This window comes from Anomaloglossus baeobatrachus, chromosome 2, assembly GCF_048569485.1.
Source record: "Anomaloglossus baeobatrachus isolate aAnoBae1 chromosome 2, aAnoBae1.hap1, whole genome shotgun sequence".
Taxonomy (NCBI): domain Eukaryota; kingdom Metazoa; phylum Chordata; class Amphibia; order Anura; family Aromobatidae; genus Anomaloglossus; species Anomaloglossus baeobatrachus.
The window spans coordinates 400,305,521-400,325,561 of NC_134354.1; the positions used below are offsets into that span (position 1 = coordinate 400,305,521).

General features: G+C 38.1%; 1 protein-coding gene across 3 annotated transcripts in view; it reads right to left on the bottom strand.

Annotated features, from left to right (window-relative positions):
- Positions 1 to 261: 261 nt before the first annotated feature.
- Positions 262 to 20,041, bottom strand: part of LOC142291514 (NIPA-like protein 3) — a 90,755-nt gene continuing 70,975 nt past the window's right edge. For all 3 annotated transcript variants that reach the window (XM_075336093.1, XM_075336091.1, XM_075336092.1), the window contains exons 11-12: positions 19,941 to 20,035; positions 262 to 758 (exon numbers count right to left, since the gene is read on the bottom strand). In XM_075336093.1, coding sequence (XP_075192208.1) covers positions 571 to 758; positions 19,941 to 20,035 — 283 coding nt within the window. In that variant the 3' untranslated portion in view covers positions 262 to 570. The remainder of the gene's footprint in view (positions 759 to 19,940; positions 20,036 to 20,041) is intronic.

Consider the following 20,041-nt stretch of genomic DNA (forward strand, 5'->3'; position numbering starts at 1 on the left):
TGTTTAGATTAAAATCGGACCCAAAGTAGTGTCAGAGTGGAGTGTTAACCGACTGATGCAGCCAATTACTGAACACTGATCGGCTGCAGTATTGATGATCCATCCAAGAAGTCGACAGAATCGTTTCTGGATTGGATACAACATGGCCACAGTATAGTATATGAGTAACCACTGATTGACTGATGCGGTGCCTTACCTGTTGCCCCATGGGCCAGTCCAACCTGCAATGTATGACAATACTACAAGAAGCATCTACTCAGCATAAAATATTCTTTATTATTCATTTTATCACTTAACACCTTTTAATCTTATACAAAAAAAAAGAAAAGAAAACATAAATTAAACGTCTACTTAATTCAGTTTTATACATGAATCTTGTCAAAAGTAGTTAAGACACCATTATTGGAAGCAGTCCACCGAGGTAGAGCCAAAAACGGAAAAACTTTGCCACCGACACACCGCTTCCAATGTGCAAAATACAAAGAAGCTAGTTATCTGACTTAATGGTTGGACTTCTGTCGAAACAAAAAGGCTTCCTTTCCATTTTGTCCAGTCTTTTTGTAATTAAGTCTATTCACTCTTATTGTGTTCTAAGACCTTATAAGCTTGTGCTGCGGATGCTTCTTCTGATACGACAGGGAGAGTAGCCGGTGTGTAGATTTCTGACAAACTGTCATTGCTCTGTAGCGCTCCATAGGAAAAGGAGCTTCCGAAATCAGGTTGGACTGTGCTGCCATTATCGTGCATGCTGATCACCCCTGCAGCAAAGAATTACACATTAGATATCATTGATCATGACCCGTTCCACAGTTACCGGCACGAGAGCCCTCTCTCTAAAGGCCCCGTTACACGCTACGATATATCGGGCGATATGTCGTCGGGGGTCACGGATTCCGTGACGCACATCTGGCATCGTTTGACATATTGTAGCATGTGACAGCTACGAGCTACTGTTAACGAGCAAAAATACTCACCTTATTGTTGCTCGTTGACACGTCGTCCATTTTCAAAATATCGGTCACATTCCTGGATGCAGGTTGTTCGTCGTTCCTGAGGCGGCACACATCGCGTCCTGTGACACCTCGGAAACGAACACAGCTTACCTGAGTCCCGCCGGCAATGCGGAAGGAAGGAGGTGGGCGGGATGTTACGTCCCGCTTATTTCCGCCCCTCCGCTTTTATTGGGTGGCCGCTGTGTGACGTCGTTGTGACGACGAACGTCCCTCCCCCTTCAGGAAGAGTATGTATGCCGCCCACAGCGAGGTCATTCGGGAGGTAAGTACGTTTGACAGGGGTGACCAACTTTGTGCGACACGGGCAACAAATTGCCCGTGATGCACAAACGATGGGGGTGGGTGTGATCGCACATGCGATCGCACGATAAATCGACGCGTGTAACGGGGCCGTAAGGGTGTGCTTACACTCAAGCCTTTCTGCAGAGTATCTGAAAGCAAAAAAACCTCTCCAAAATACTACTCAAAAACTTGGGAGATTCCGCTCCAAAGCCTCAGCAAATAACGTAGACAGACATTGAGGATATTATGTTCATGTAGAGTTTTCTGCAAGAATTCTGTAGCAGATTCTGCTTCAAAATTCACAAATACAGCTTCAAATACTCTTCAATCTTCCAATGAAATGGGAAATGCTCAGAAAAGATTGTGAAAAACCATCAGCACCATAGGAATTTTTTTTTTTTTTTTTACTGAAATCAATAAGAAGCTTATTCAGAGAGAATGTTAAAGGGGTGTTTCACTACTCTGCAATAGTGGTCACATCCATGTAAAACTGATAGAGAAGGCTTTTTCTAAATACCTTGCTCAGCCAATTCTGCCTCTAAGCGGCGCTATTGCAGTCCACTCATGTCCATGGAGTGACCTCCAGGCTCAGTGACCCCTGAGATCTGGTAAGGTCACACCAACTTCCAGTTGACCTGACATCACCGGGCCTGGCCCCAGTCTCCCTGGGCTGTGGGTGGTGTTTCACCGCTCGTCACAGCCCAACATGGTGTGCGCTCTCTCCTTCGCTGCAGAGCGCCACAAGCAGGAGCGATGCTGGCCTGTGAAGAGTGGCGAAACTCTGCCTACAGCCCGGTCGCTCAGGAAAACTGGGGCTCAGTGATGTCAGGTCAACTGGAAGCAATATTACTGGATCTCAGAGTTCACGGAGCCGGGGGGGGGGGTGGGTTTACTTCATTGGAATGAGCGGACCGCAGTATTGGCTGAATAAGGTAGTTTTTACAAAAAGACTTCCCTATGAGTTTTACAGAGATGTGGTCACTATTGCAGAGTAGTGAACCGCCTCTTTAAGCATATTGTTAACGTGGATTTTGGAGCACAATCCGCTCCAACATCTTCCTTGTAAATGTACTAACCAAAGCTTACAGCAAGTTACCCTGCCGGGATCAACAATAGCTTTGATTTTGGTGGTGCATAAGTTGTAATTGTCATTGGGGGTGTACCGACATTCAGATGTCCATGTTGCACATATGTGTAGTATCCGTTGTTTTTCACAGATACAGCACGTGCCTGTTGGAAGCTATTGTGCCGATCACATGTCCATGTTTTTTCACGGACAGCGAGTCCATACAACGCTTACAAAGACAGGTCTGTTATTTTCTGGTATCTTGGATGAAAATGACCAATACAAGTTTATGAAAAACCAGATGCAACACACAGATGACATCTTTGTTTTTTTATGAGGATTAAATAAAGAATTGTGCTGGATCTCATCACCTTATTCCTGCTTCACAGTACCATCATTGTGCTGTCCATATTTAACATTGCAAACAATAGGGGAAACTTTGCAATTTATTTATCCATCAGTGAAAAACACTGATGACAGAAGGATGGTAAAAATGAACACTTATTACACAATACCATTGTTTCACGTTTGTGCTCAAACACAGATGTGTGAATGACCCTTAGCTGCATTTTACATATGAATATATTTAGGTCCCTTTTGGATCTGTACTCCTTAGGACATACTTGCGATCTCTTATAGCATATCCACCTATAACTACACATATACCAATATTTTTTGGACTAGAAGACGCACACGACTATAAGATGCACCCATGCTTGGACAAAAGAAAATAGGGAAAATACTTTGATATTAAAAATTCTCTGGTAATGTAAAGGTGTGGAGGTGGTAATGTTGGTGCTCTAGGGTAGAAGAGGGGGGGTAGTGAATTATTCAAAATTGATAGAAGTATACAACTCCCGGCAAAAATTATGGAATCACCTGGTTCTAAGGATGTTCATACAGTTGTTTTAAAAAAAACAAAAAAAAACAAACAAAAAAAAAAAACAAAAAGTAAAGCAGATCACAGACATGGCACAAAACTAAAGTCATTTCAAATGGCAACTTTCTGGCTTTAAGAAACACTAAAAAAAAAAAAAATCATGAAAACATAATGTGCTAGCCAGTAACTGTTACTTTTCAAAACCAAACGGGGAAAAAAATATGGAATCACTCAATTATGAGGAAAAAATTATGGAATCACCCTGTAAGTTTTCATTCCCAAAACTAACTCCTTCATCAAATAAGATCTTCTCATTAGTCTGCATCTAAAAAGGAGTGATCACACCTTGGAGAGCTGTTGCACCAAGTGGACTGACATGAATCATGGCTGCAACAGGAGAGATGTCAATTGAAACAAAGGAGAGGATTATCAAACTCTTAAAAGAGGGTACATCATCACGCAATGTTGCAAAAGATGTTGGTTGGTCACATTCAGCGGTGTCTAAAATCGGAACCAAATACAAACAAGGGAAGGTTGTTAAAGGCAACCATACAGGTAGACCAAGGAAGACATCAAAGCGTCAAGACAGGAAACTTAACGCAATATGTCTCCAAAACAGGAAATGCACAACAAAACAAATGAGGAATGAATGGGAGGAAACTGGAGTCAATGTCTGTGACCTAACTGTAAGAAACCGCCTAAAGGAAATGGGATTTACATACAGAAAAGCTAAACAATAAAGGACTGCCTGAAGAGAACATGTAAATTTCCACAGTCATTGATGATATGGGGCTGCATGTAAGGTAAAGGCACTGGGGAGATGGCTGTGATTACATCTTCAATAAATGCCCAAGTTTACATTCAATTTATGAAATAAGAAAAGTGTCCAAAATTTCAAAGGATGTTTGAAATAATTTATCAAGATGGTAATGCATCGTTCCATTAAGCAAAAACTGTGAAAACATTCCTTGAAAGAATACACATAAGGTCAATGTCATGGCCTGCAAATAGTCCAGATCTCAATCCAATTGAAAATCTTTGATGGAAGTTGAAGAAAATGGTCCATGACAAGGCTCCAACCTGCAAAGCTGATCTGGCAACAACAATCAGAGAAAGTTGGAGCCAGATTGATGAAGAGTACTGTTTGTTACCTATTAAGTCTATGCCTAAGAGACTGCAAGCTGTTATAAAAGCCAGGAGGTGGTGCAACAAAATACTACTGATGTATTGGAGTGTTCTTTTGTTTGCTTGTTTTTCATGATTCCATAATTTTTTCCTCATAATTGAGTGATTCCATAATTTTTACCCCCCGTTTGGTCTTGAAAAGTAACAGTTACTGGCTAGCACATTGTTTTCATGATTTTTTTTTTAGGGTTTCTTAAAGCCAGAAAGTTGCCATATTAAATGACCTTAGTTTTGTGCCATGTCTGTGATCTGCTTTTTGTAAACAACTGAATGAACATCCTCAGAGCCATGTGAGTCCATAATTTTTGCCAGGGGTTGTATTAGGAGGGTTGTACCAAAAAATAAAGGGCGTTATATACTGTCCCCAACAGTGACATAAGGTCCCAGTTTACTTTGATTGTCTTCTACCAAACCTCTTAAAAGAGCACAAATCCTTCTAGGCTGAGGCCACACAGGGATTGCTGCGAGTCCTCGCATGATATTTGGCTGCCGTTGTGCTGTGAGCGTGAGCAAATGTCATGCGACTGTGGTCCGATCATTTATCTCCCTATCTCCTCAGTTGTCGGCTGATGCGAGAATCGCGCTGCACTTGCGTTACACCGATGTAACGCGAGAGCAATGCGATGTTTCTTTCGCCCCAGAAACTTGAATGGCTGTGAGTGAAACAGGATCACATTTCACCCGCAGCATGCTGCAACTATTTTCTCGGTCCAATTAGGGCTGAGAAAAAAAAAAAAAAAAATCACACTCATGGGAGCTGCCCCATAGAGTAATATTGGTAAGAGTGGAATGTGACTTTTTATTGCATTCCACTCGCTCCGTACTTGCAGTGTGTGCTGACCCTTATTGTGGAATCAGCTCCGTACATGGTGTCTAACGTGTAATGTCCGCCATTTCTGCCACAAACTCCTGGTGCACTTTAGAGGACGTTATTCTAATTTCCGCCCTATAAAGGATTTCTATTGCGGATTTTATATGAAGCCGTCTGGCGCTACACTGATTTTGTTTGCTATTAATGACCACATATAAATGTGAGCAAACAAGGACGGCATCACATATGTATCCACGGACAAATAGAAATGCAGATCATCTTTTGTCTGGGATACTGAGACTTCTGCTAAGTGTAAATCTTGCTAAGTGCACTGAAGATTCATTCTTCATTGGCACAAGCTTTCCCTGATCTTATAGGCAGCTCAACTCAAGGTCTCCTGCTCAGAATTACACAGATGGAGAGATCTATGCAGTCGCTTAGTTATCTCAGCTATATATGAGCACAGCACTTATGAGTTCTATACCCAGGGATTTAAGGAAGTAGTTGGGAAAGGTCTGGAACTGCTGACCTTACTGACTGCAGACTACAAGACACACAAAAATTTGCAAGACATTATCTTACTAAACAGTGCATCTTGTCAGAAACATAAAATCACAACTTTTTTGTTTGTGTTTTGTTATTGAAAAAAAATAATCAAATTTTACTTTAAGGAATTTTTTCTTAGAGAGAATCTACAAGAGAAAGACGAATAATGAATGTTTATATTTTAGTAGGATTTTCCTGACATTTTCTTGCTTGCATGTTACAGCAAAGGCCATAGTCCATAAGCAGCTTACAACATAGCAGAGAATCTCTTGTTAAAAGTTGTCAGGAGAAGGGTACAAAAAAAAACAAACTACCATGTGAAGAGGTCATCAAGAAGTGGTTTAAATTTGGCACACACACACACACACACACACACACACACACACACACACACACACACACACACTAACTATAGAAATTATATGTCATTCAAAAATTAATAAAAAGACTAGAAGAAAATTGGTTGGTCTGGGAAGCTAACAAGAGGCTTATACAAACATTACAGGAACTGTAGGAATTTCTGACAATTGCTGGGTGTGTGCTGAATGTGACAACAATCTTCGGAATTTTCTATGTCTTGTCTATTGGGTAGGGTGGCAATATGGTAGTTTTGTACAAAGAAACATCCAAACCCAGCTATGTTTTCCTAAAATCTACATCAATCTGTCAACAGCATGTGATAAACGTGTTATGGTCTGATGAAGGTTGAACTTTTTAGTTGTAATTGCATGCGGTAAGTTCGCATCACAAAATAACAACATTCTCACAGTGAAGTATGGTGGAAGCAGCATTATTATTTGGGGTTATTTTGCAGCATCTAGAATTGGAGCTTTATTTTACCTGGAAGGAATTACGAACATTCCAAATATCAGTCAATTTGATATGACAACAGTTATGCCTCTGCACAAAAAGCTGGAGATGAAGAGGAATTTCCCCTTTGAGCATGACTATGAATCCAAGTATACCTCAAAAGCAGCAAAATAATGGATGTGTCAATTTTAGATAGGTCATACTGCTAGAATCCTAACCAAAACGGATAGATGCTGTCATAAACTAAAGGGGTACTTCAAAAAAATATTAAAGTGTGTGCATATTTATGCAAACATTTTATTTATTTTTTTTCTTTTCCACCTGAAAAGAGCTTTTATGTTTTTTTTTTTCTCAACTGAATGATACAGATATTTAACATTAAAGCAATTTAACCAGGATGTTTAGACTTCTTAGGCTATGTGCGCACACTGCGTCTTTTTGACGCTGCGTTTTTGTGCGTTTTTGGCCACTAAAAACGCACAAAAACGCACCTGCGTCAAAAAAACGCGGCAAAAAACGCACGCGTTTTGCCGCGATTTGGTGCGTTTTTTTGCTGCGTTTTGCTGCGTTTTTGCTCACTGCGTCTTTATGCGTTTTTTATCAGTGAACAAAAAAAAAAAGGTCTGATGTCATTTCCTTCTTCAATGTGTTCTTCATTCTCCACGAGTGTATGCAGAAGAGCAGACAGCTGCAGAACTACAAGGCTCAGCATACTCCATCCAATAGTGGAAAAAGGTTTTTTGCCCAGCTCACCTGTGCAATGGAAGCCAGTAATCCTGGGCTGTGCACGGAGAAGAGGTTTGGAGAGCCAGTCCATGTGCATTGAAAATGGTTGAAGGGTTTCACCAGCACAAAACTCCAGGCATTTTGTTCTTTAAAATAAAAATTCCTTTATTTTCTTATCATTAAAAAGTCCATGCTATAGTGGTCAAGCCCATGTCAGAGAGGACGCGTTTCGAACATCCAGTTCTTATTCAGTCTCTAAACCATCTAGTCACAGAACTGTTTAAAAAGGGCTGAACCCAAACATGTGATCAAATGCAAGGAGAGAGCAAGACAATTACAAAAACATTAACCCCTTAAGTTGTATCACTCCATATAATGCTTATAACACTTATATACATACATAGTATTTAAGCCAGATTAATATGCAAACATTAATTCATTTCTTTTATTTAGACCTTTAGGAAATCTTGTGCCCATTAAAAACATCCATTTTATTTCTCTCTGAAAGAGGATGTCTTTCAAATTTCCACCTCTTCTAGGTAATTTAATTTTTTCAATGGCATTGACTTTCATGCCTTTCAAATCACCTGCATGTGCGTCGCGAAAATGTTGAGACGCTCCTGATAATTTTCTTGTGGTGGCATTATTCCCATCATAAATGTGTTCAGATATCCTCTTTCTGAGAGAACGACAAGTGCTGCCTATATATAACTGACAAATAGTACACGATATTAAATAAACCACATGGTCTGAACCGCAGTTTATGAGTGACATTATTTTATACGTTTTTTTATCAGTAAATGAAGAAAAATCCTTCACATTTAACATATAACCGCATAGTACACACGATCTGTGGCCACATTTGAAAGAGCCTGTGCTAGGTAACCAATTGCCGGTATTTTTTTCTTTTTTAGTGGAACCGCACCTATTCATGTGATCACTAGGTGATAACATGGATCCCAATGTAATGTTCCTTTTTGAAACAAATTTAACTCCATTTTTTAAGATTTGATATAATGTGTCATCTGTAGATAAAATGGGTAAATATTTTTTAATAATTTTAATTACATCATAATAATTCTTACTGTATGTTGTTGAAAAAACAACTGACAATTCTTTCTGGGGACTATCTCTGGTTTTATTCATGTCCAAATATTGTGACCTACCCACTTTAGTTGCCTTGGTTTTGGCTTTCTGGAGATTTGTCATTTTATAACCTCTTGCCAAAAACCTTTTTTCAATAGTGTTGCATTCTACCTCAAAACCATTTTGGGTGTTGCAACACCTCCTAGCACGGACATATTCACCTGTAGGGATGTTATCTATAACATGCTTTGGATGGCAACTTCCCGCATGTAGTAGCGAGTTGCCCGATATAGGTTTTCTGTAAAGACTGCAATTAATTTCTCCATTATCACCCTTCCCATGGAATTGTATATCCAAAAAATTGATTTTTGATACATCATGAAAAAAAGTGAAAAAAAGATTATGGGCATTATTATTGATATAAAATATAAAATCCTCAATTTTTTTATTTGGATTTTGCCATACAATAAGTACATCATCTATAAATCTCAGATATAATGCTATATCTGAGAAAAAAGGATTACATTGATTAAAAATATATTGTTCTTCCCACCAAAACATGAATATGCCTGCTAGAGAGGGGGAAAACCGTGCGCCCATTGAACATCCCTGCAACTGAATATATCCTTTATTTAGAAAGGTAAAATAGTTGTTCTTAAGTAAAAACTCCGTTACATCAACCAAATAATCCTGTAGTTCAAGTGAGTAGTCAGAATATTTTTTGAGCAAATCTTTCAAAGCTAAAATGGCAAGGGAATGTGGAATGGATGTATACAGTGATTGCACATCACAAGTTAACCAACTGTAATTATCCTGCCATTTCATCTGAGAGATAATATTCAACACATGTTTGCTATCTAGGACATAGCCAGGAGACATTTTGGGAAGAAATTGAAGGTGGTTATCCAACCACTCTGCTAGATGTTCAGTATAAGAATCAATACCTGAGACAATCGGTCTCATTTTTGGGGGAAATTGGTTTTTATGTGACTTGGGTAAGGCATGCAATAGTGGTGTTAAACAATAGAGGGATTAAGATAATCTCTCAATTTTTCATCCATTAAACCCAAATGTAAGCCTTCTTCTAGAATTTTTTCCAAGGATTTTTTTATATATATATTATATATATATATTATATTATATTATAATATATATATATATATATATATATATGCAGGGGGGTCATAATCAACTCTCCTGTAGGTATCACAATCCTGTAACATAGTTAATACCTCCCTTTCATAAAGTCCTGTATCCAAAACTACGACTGCCCCCCCCTTGTCAGAATTTTTTATTATGATGTTCAAGTTTTTTTGCAAGGAAATAACCGCATCCTTCTCAGTCTTAGACAAATTTTGAACCATAGGTTCTTGTAAATGAGAAAGAGCAGTTAATTCTTTTTCTACTATATTCTGGAAATCAGTCATCTGATCACACCTCGAAGGTATGGGATAAAAACTAGGATTAGGAACATTAAAGTGGGAAACCGCACAATGTGAATTAGATCTGGCACCACTATCACTTGACAAATCATGCAAATCTTGTAAAGCCATTTGTTCTTTGAATGACATAGGAGAGAAATAAGTGTCGGCTGATGCATTTGAAACATTAGGAACATTAGACCCATTTTCATCTTGAAAAAAGTGTTTTTTTACTGTTAATTTTCGGATGAACTTATTAACATCTAGTATTGTTTTAAAAAGATCAAACCTCTTATTGGGAACAAAATTTAAACCCCTTTTCAAAACACTTATTTCACTACTGTTTAAAATGCATGCCGACATGTTTATAAACAGAAAAATTATTATTATCAATATTCATTTCCTTTTCCCCCTCGTATAATGATTGTGTTGATACACATGACTTTCTATGTTTGCGGCCGCTCCTCCTTGTTGTTTTTTTCGATTTTTTTTGGAAAAACGGCTGGTTTTTCAAGTTTTTTGACACACTTGATGAAGTAGATGGAGTGTCAAAATTATTATCGGACGTGTCAGTATTATAATCTGTAGAGTCCACATCAGTCGTTTCAAAATCCGTAGAAGAAAAATTTACACGAGTGGAATTGTTGCGTCTTTTATTATTTTTCAATATGGATCTGGGACCAGCTTGGAAAAATCTCCTGGAGTTGTGCCAATTGTAGATTTTATTATCCTCATAGTCCCTCAAATCACGAACAAACTTTTTTTCTTTGAATGCAGTGATTGTGTCCTCAAGGGCAATGATTTTAACATTTATCTGGTCTTATAAGCATCCAGACCTGAATATTGTGCAAGGGAAACTTCAATTTCTTTAATCTTATTCTCCAACACACCTATTTTATTTCGTTCTTGTTCTATAATTAATTGAATAAGTTTTTTGGAGCATTCAGATAAGATTGTATCCCATTTTGCAACAAATTCTTGATTAAATTCAACTGTGGGTCTTTTATTCAGACGAAGTCCCCTGGGAACCATACTTTTGTCAAGATATGCTTGCAAGGTTTCGCTGTCCCACCAGGTACGAATTCTCGCTGACATTACTTTTTCTAATTCCCACATAATTTGATTCATTTCTGTGTGCGTTTTCAAAGGGGTATCTTGCTTATTCAATGAAAACATTTTTGCTGCTCTCTCCATACGTAGTCTATCTGAAGTAACAAAATTCTGATTGCTATTAGCATCATTCATCTGGTCTTCCATTTTATGACACAATTCTTATAAGGAACTATAAGTCATGCAATTTCATCATATATAGTATACAATGTCTCTTTTTGAAAAGATCCAAGGCAATAATGATTGACTTACTAAAAGTTCCTGATCGTGGATCACAGGGAGCACGGGTATAGCAGCTCAAGATGAATAATGGAAAAAGGGTTTTTTGCCCAGCTCACCTGTGCAATGGAAGCCAGTAATCCTAGGCTGTGCACGGAGAAGAGGTTTGGAGAGCCAGTCCATGTGCATTGAAAATGGTTGAAGGGTTTCACCAGCACAAAACTCCAGGCATTTTGTTCTTTAAAATAAAAATTCCTTTATTTTCTTATCATTAAAAAGTCCATGCTATAGTGGTCAAGCCCATGTCAGAGAGGACGCGTTTCGAACATCCAGTTCTTATTCAGTCTCTAAACCATCTAGTCACAGAACTGATTAAAAAGGGCTGAACCCAAACATGTGATCAAATGCAAGGAGAGAGCAAGACGATTACAAAAACATTAACCCCTTAAGTTGTATCACTCCATATAATGCTTATAACACTTATATACATACATAGTATTTAAGCCAGATTAATATGCAAACATTAATTCATTTCTTTTATTTAGACCTTTAGGAAATCTTGTGCCCATTAAAAACATCCATTTTATTTCTCTCTGAAAGAGGATGTCTTTCAAATTTCCACCTCTTCTAGGTAATTTAATTTTTTCAATGGCATTGACTTTCATGCCTTTCAAATCACCTGCATGTGCGTCGCGAAAATGTTGAGACACTCCTGATAATTTTCTTGTGGTGGCATTATTCCCATCATAAATGTGTTCAGATATCCTCTTTCTGAGAGAACGACAAGTGCTGCCTATATATTGTAAATGACAAATAGTACACGATATTAAATAAACCACATGGTCTGAACCGCAGTTTATGAGTGACATTATTTTATACGTTTTTTTATCAGTAAATGAAGAAAAATCCTTCACATTTAACATATAACCGCATAGTCCACACGATCTGTGGCCACATTTGAAAGAGCCTGTGCTGGGTAACCAATTGCCGGTATTTTTTTCTTTTTTAGTGGAACCGCACCTATTCATGTGATCACTAGGTGATAACATGGATCCCAATGTAATGTTCCTTTTTGAAACAAATTTAACTCCATTTTTTAAGATTTGATATAATGTGTCATCTGTAGATAAAATGGGTAAATATTTTTTAATAATTTTAATTACATCATAATAATTCTTACTGTATGTTGTTGAAAAAACAACTGACAATTCTTTCTGGGGACTATCTCTGGTTTTATTCATGTCCAAATATTGTGACCTACCTATGGGCATTATTATTGATATAAAATATAAAATCCTCAATTTTTTTATTTGGATTTTGCCATACAATAAGTACATCATCTATATCCTTTTTTCTCAGATATAGCATTATATCTGAGATTTATAGATGATGTACTTATTGTATGGCAAAATCCAAATAAAAAAATTGAGGATTTTATATTTTATATCAATAATAATGCCCATAATCTTTTTTTCACTTTTTTTCATGATGTATCAAAAATCAATTTTTTGGATATACAATTCCATGGGAAGGGTGATAATGGAGAAATTAATTGCAGTCTTTACAGAAAACCTATATCAGGCAACTCGCTACTACATGCGGGAAGTTGCCATCCAAAGCATGTTATAGAGAACATCCCTACAGGTGAATATGTCCGTGCTAGGAGGTGTTGCAACACCCAAAATGGTTTTGAGGTAGAATGCAACACTATTGAAAAAAGGTTTTTGGCAAGAGGTTATAAAATGACAAATCTCCAGAAAGCCAAAACCAAGGCAACTAAAGTGAGTAGGTCACAATATTTGGACATGAATAAAACCAGAGATAGTCCCCAGAAAGAATTGTCAGTTGTTTTTTCAACAACATACAGTAAGAATTATTATGATGTAATTAAAATTATTAAAAAATATTTACCCATTTTATCTACAGATGACACATTATATCAAATCTTAAAAAATGGAGTTAAATTTGTTTCAAAAAGGAACATTACATTGGGACCCATGTTATCACCTAGTGATCACATGAATAGGTGCGGTTCCACTAAAAAAGAAAAAAATACCGGCAATTGGTTACCTAGCACAGGCTCTTTCAAATGTGGCCACAGATCGTGTGGACTATGCGGTTATATGTTAAATGTGAAGGATTTTTCTTCATTTACTGATAAAAAAACGTATAAAATAATGTCACTCATAAACTGCGGTTCAGACCATGTGGTTTATTTAATATCGTGTACTATTTGTCATTTACAATATATAGGCAGCACTTGTCGTTCTCTCAGAAAGAGGATATCTGAACACATTTATGATGGGAATAATGCCACCACAAGAAAATTATCAGGAGTGTCTCAACATTTTCGCGACGCACATGCAGGTGATTTGAAAGGCATGAAAGTCAATGCCATTGAAAAAATTAAACTACCTAGAAGAGGTGGAAATTTGAAAGACATCCTCTTTCAGAGAGAAATAAAATGGATGTTTTTAATGGGCACAAGATTTCCTAAAGGTCTAAATAAAAGAAATGAATTAATGTTTGCATATTAATCTGGCTTAAATACTATGTATGTATATAAGTGTTATAAGCATTATATGGAGTGATACAACTTAAGGGGTTAATGTTTTTGTAATCGTCTTGCTCTCTCCTTGCATTTGATCACATGTTTGGGTTCAGCCCTTTTTAATCAGTTCTGTGACTAGATGGTTTAGAGACTGAATAAGAACTGGATGTTCGAAACGCGTCCTCTCTGACATGGGCTTGACCACTATAGCATGGACTTTTTAATGATAAGAAAATAAAGGAATTTTTATTTTAAAGAACAAAATGCCTGGAGTTTTGTGCTGGTGAAACCCTTCAACCATTTTCAATGCACATGGACTGGCTCTCCAAACCTCTTCTCCGTGCACAGCCTAGGATTACTGGCTTCCATTGCACAGGTGAGCTGGGCAAAAAAACCTTTTTCCATTATTCATCTTGAGCTGCTATACCCGTGCTCCCTGTGATCCACGATCAGGAACTTTTAGTAAGTCAATCATTATTGCCTTGGATCTTTTCAAAAAGAGACATTGTATACTATATATGATGAAATTGCATGACTTATAGTTCCTTATAAGAATTGTGTCATAAAATGGAAGACCAGATGAATGATGCTAATAGCAATCAGAATTTTGTTACTTCAGATAGACTACGTATGGAGAGAGCAGCAAAAATGTTTTCATTGAATAAGCAAGATACCCCTTTGAAAACGCACACAGAAATGAATCAAATTATGTGGGAATTAGAAAAAGTAATGTCAGCGAGAATTCGTACCTGGTGGGACAGCGAAACCTTGCAAGCATATCTTGACAAAAGTATGGTTCCCAGGGGACTTCGGCTGAATAAAAGACCCACAGTTGAATTTAATCAAGAATTTGTTGCAAAATGGGATACAATCTTATCTGAATGCTCCAAAAAACTTATTCAATTAATTATAGAACAAGAACGAAATAAAATAGGTGTGTTGGAGAATAAGATTAAAGAAATTGAAGTTTCCCTTGCACAATATTCAGGTCTGGATGCTTATAAGACCAGATAAATGTTAAAATCATTGCCCTTGAGGACACAATCACTGCATTCAAAGAAAAAAAGTTTGTTCGTGATTTGAGGGACTATGAGGATAATAAAATCTACAATTGGCACAACTCAAGGAGATTTTTCCAAGCTGGTCCCAGATCCATATTGAAAAATAATAAAAGACGCAACAATTCCACTCGTGTAAATTTTTCTTCTACGGATTTTGAAACGACTGATGTGGACTCTACAGATTATAATACTGACACGTCCGATAATAATTTTGACACTCCATCTACTTCATCAAGTGTGTCAAAAAACTTGAAAAACCAGCCGTTTTTCCAAAAAAAATCGAAAAAAACAACAAGGAGGAGCGGCCGCAAACATAGAAAGTCATGTGTACCAACACAATCATTATACGAGGGGGAAGAGGAAATGAATATTGATAATAATAATTTTTCTGTTATAAATATGTCGGCATGCATTTTAAACAGTAGTGAAATAAGTGTTTTGAAAAGGGGTTTAAATTTTGTTCCCAATAAGAGGTTTGATCTTTTTAAAACAATACTAGATGTTAATAAGTTCATCCGAAAATTAACAGTAAAAAAACACTTTTTTCAAGATGAAAATGGGTCTAATGTTCCTAATGTTTCAAATGCATCAGCCGACACTTATTTCTCTCCTATGTCATTCAAAGAACAAATGGCTTTACAAGATTTGCATGATTTGTCAAGTGATAGTGGTGCCAGATCTAATTCACATTGTGCGGTTTCCCACTTTAATGTTCCTAATCCTAGTTTTTATCCCATACCTTCGAGGTGTGATCAGATGACTGATTTCCAGAATATAGTAGAAAAAGAATTAACTGCTCTTTCTCATTTACAAGAACCTATGGTTCAAAATTTGTCTAAGACTGAGAAGGATGCGGTTATTTCCTTGCAAAAAAACTTGAACATCATAATAAAAAATTCTGACAAGGGGGGGGCAGTCGTAGTTTTGGATACAGGACTTTATGAAAGGGAGGTATTGACTATGTTACAGGATTGTGATACCTACAGGAGAGTTGATTATGACCCCTCTGCAGATATAAAAAAAATCCTTGGAAAAAATTCTAGAAGAAGGCTTACATTTGGGTTTAATTGATGAAAAATTGAGAGATTATCTTAATCCATCTTATTGTTTAATACCATTATTGCATGCCTTACCCAAGTCACATAAAAACCAATTTCCCCCAAAAATGAGACCGATTGTCTCAGGTATAGATTCTTATACTGAACATCTAGCAGAGTGGTTGGACAACCACCTCCAATTTCTTCCTAAAATGTCTCCTGGCTATGTCCTGGATAGCAAACATGTGTTGAATATTATCTCTCAGATGAAATGGCAGGATAATTACAGTTGGTTAACTTGTGATGTGCAATCACTGTATACATCCATTCCACATTCCCTTGCCATTTTAGCTTTGAAAGATTTGCTCAAAAAATATTCTGACTACTCACTTGAACTACAGGACTATTTGGTTGATGTAACTGAGTTTTTACTTAAGAACAACTATTTTACCTTTCTAAATAAAGGATATATTCAGTTGCAGGGATGTTCAATGGGCGCACGTTTTTCCCCCTCTCTAGCAGGCATATTCATGTTTTGGTGGGAAGAACAATATATTTTTAATCAATGTAATCCTTTTTTCTCAGATATAGCATTATATCTGAGATTTATAGATGATGTACTTATTGTATGGCAAAATCCAAATAAAAAAATTGAGGATTTTATATTTTATATCAATAATAATGCCCATAATCTTTTTTTCACTTTTTTTCATGATGTATCAAAAATCAATTTTTTGGATATACAATTCCATGGGAAGGGTGATAATGGAGAAATTAATTGCAGTCTTTACAGAAAACCTATATCGGGCAACTCGCTACTACATGCGGGAAGTTGCCATCCAAAGCATGTTATAGATAACATCCCTACAGGTGAATATGTCCGTGCTAGGAGGTGTTGCAACACCCAAAATGGTTTTGAGGTAGAATGCAACACTATTGAAAAAAGGTTTTTGGCAAGAGGTTATAAAATGACAAATCTCCAGAAAGCCAAAACCAAGGCAACTAAAGTGAGTAGGTCACAATATTTGGACATGAATAAAACCAGAGATAGTCCCCAGAAAGAATTGTCAGTTGTTTTTTCAACAACATACAGTAAGAATTATTATGATGTAATTAAAATTATTAAAAAATATTTACCCATTTTATCTACAGATGACACATTATATCAAATCTTAAAAAATGGAGTTAAATTTGTTTCAAAAAGGAACATTACATTGGGATCCATGTTATCACCTAGTGATCACATGAATAGGTGCGGTTCCACTAAAAAAGAAAAAAATACCGGCAATTGGTTACCTAGCACAGGCTCTTTCAAATGTGGCCACAGATCGTGTGGACTATGCGGTTATATGTTAAATGTGAAGGATTTTTCTTCATTTACTGATAAAAAAACGTATAAAATAATGTCACTCATAAACTGCGGTTCAGACCATGTGGTTTATTTAATATCGTGTACTATTTGTCAGTTACAATATATAGGCAGCACTTGTCGTTCTCTCAGAAAGAGGATATCTGAACACATTTATGATGTGAATAATGCCACCACAAGAAAATGATCAGGAGTGTCTCAACATTTTCGCGACGCACATGCAGGTGATTTGAAAGGCATGAAAGTCAATGCCATTGAAAAAATTAAACTACCTAGAAGAGGTGGAAATTTGAAAGACATCCTCTTTCAGAGAGAAATAAAATGGATGTTTTTAATGGGCACAAGATTTCCTAAAGGTCTAAATAAAAGAAATGAATTAATGTTTGCATATTAATCTGGCTTAAATACTATGTATGTATATAAGTGTTATAAGCATTATATGGAGTGATACAACTTAAGGGGTTAATGTTTTTGTAATTGTCTTGCTCTCTCCTTGCATTTGATCACATGTTTGGGTTCAGCCCTTTTTAAACAGTTCTGTGACTAGATGGTTTAGAGACTGAATAAGAACTGGATGTTCGAAACGCGTCCTCTCTGACATGGGCTTGACCACTATAGCATGGACTTTTTAATGATAAGAAAATAAAGGAATTTTTATTTTAAAGAACAAAATGCCTGGAGTTTTGTGCTGGTGAAACCCTTCAACCATTTTCAATCCATCCAATAGTGTATGCAGGAGAGCAGACAGTAGCTGCAGAACTACAAGGCTCAGCATGCTCCATCCAGGACTATATGCTTGAGGGAGAGTCAGGGGGAGCAGACCTACAAGGCTAAGCATCCTCCTTCCAGGACTGTATGCAGGATTTCTTTGCCCCCCCAAACAAAAAAAATGACGTGGGCTTCGCCATATTTTTGTATGCTAGCCGGGTACAGCAGGCAGGTACGGGCTGCCCCCAACCCCCAGCTCCCTATTTGTACCCGGCTGGGAACCAAAAATATAGGGAAGCCCTTTTTTTTAAATTCATGAAATTCATGAAATAAATAATTTAAAAAAAAAAAAAAATGCCGTGAGCTTCGCCCAATTTTTGAGTCCAGCCGGGTACAACTAGGCAGCTGGGGATTGGAATCCACAGTGCAGGGTGCCCATGCTTTCTGGGCACCCCCGCTGTGAATTGCAGTCCCGCAGCCACCCCAGAAAATGGCACTTTCATAGAAGCGCCATCTTCTGGCGCTGTATCCAACTCTTCCAGCTGCCCTGATGCCGGGTGGCCCGCTGGGTAATAATGGGGTTAGGGCTAGCTGTATAGCTGGCCCTAAGCCCGAAATTCATGGTGTCACGCCAATATTAGACATGGCCACCATGAATTTCTAGTAAAGATAAAAAAAAACAACACACAGAAAAATATTTTTATTAGAAATAAAACACAACACAATTAGTGACTCCATCTTTATTGAAATAAAGAACCCCCCCTCCGCAGTAATCCTGGGTCAGGGTCCCGCGCCGTCCAATCCGGATCCAATATCATCTGATCGGTTTGCTGGAAGGCAAAGCGATCAGATGATGTGTCAGGATCAAGTGCCTGAATCCCATCACACATCAGCTGATTGTATAAAAGCCGATTATACAATCAGCAGATGTATCAGTAGAAAAAAAAATACTCACTTATGTGCTGATTACCGGCAGCTCCTGCAGCGATGGGGCGGGAGTCTGATCCTGTCCGATCGCTGCAGGAGCTGCCGGTAATCAGGGATGAAGTCTCCTGACGCATCCGCTGATACCGGCCGGGCGCCCGCGTCACCGCGATACTTACGATCACCTGATGCGTCAGGTGACTGCATAAGGTGATCCATCGCCAGGTCCTGCATCCATCGGAGGTTTCCCGGCCGTCTGCACACAGCCGGAGCGGGGGTGGCGATACCGTGAGAGGAGATGGGAGCGGGCATGGCACCGGGAGTCTGCAGACAGGTGAGTATAACTTTTTTTTTTCTTTTTTTCTACTGTTAACTTTTGTTTTCGCAGCCGCTTCCACCTCCTGCCCGGTACATGACGCCGCACGGTAGCATACATGCACAGGACTGGAGGTGGAAGCGGCGGTGACTGTACCGGGAGGATTCACGCTTCTGTATATACTGACAGAAGGAATCCTCTTCCTGTACACGTCACTTTACTACCCACCTCCTGCGTTTATAGCTGCGTTTTTGGTCTTAGAAACGCACCAAAACGCAGCTATTTGCGTTTCTCATTGCGTCTTTCAACATCCCATTGAACTCAATGGATGAAAAGCGCAGTGAAAAACGCGGGAATAATTGACATGCTGCGTTTTTGTGGCACCACAAAAACGCAGCTGAAAAAAAAACAGATGTGTGCGGACAGCAAAAATTAAAACTCAGACTTTGCTGGGGAAGCAAAGTCCTGCAGTTGTGAGGCAAAAAACGCACCCGAAAAACACGCAAAAACGCCGCGAAAAACGCACTGTGCGCACATAGCCTTATATCCAGTGTAAGTCACAGTGGAGACCATAATGTATATACACTGGAGAAAGGATTTAGGTGCTGCTCACTTTAGAGGTTTTTTGCTTTGGTTGGGTTATCAGGTCGGCTTCACAAGGTGTAGTCTGCTACACTATTCTGCCAGGTAAAATAGGCAATCTGACAGATGGAATCGTTTCGGATCAGTACACAGAACACATGAAACCAGTGAACAGTCCCAATGCTTCAAGGTAAATTTTAGTTATATGCAATGCGAGTACACGTGTGATATATTTACCTGGTAGAGCATTAAAGGCAACATAGGGTTCAAATGCTTTGGTCTGCTTTCTGTTTCTGGTGATGAGGAAGACTCCCATAAACGCAATAAGGCACCTACAA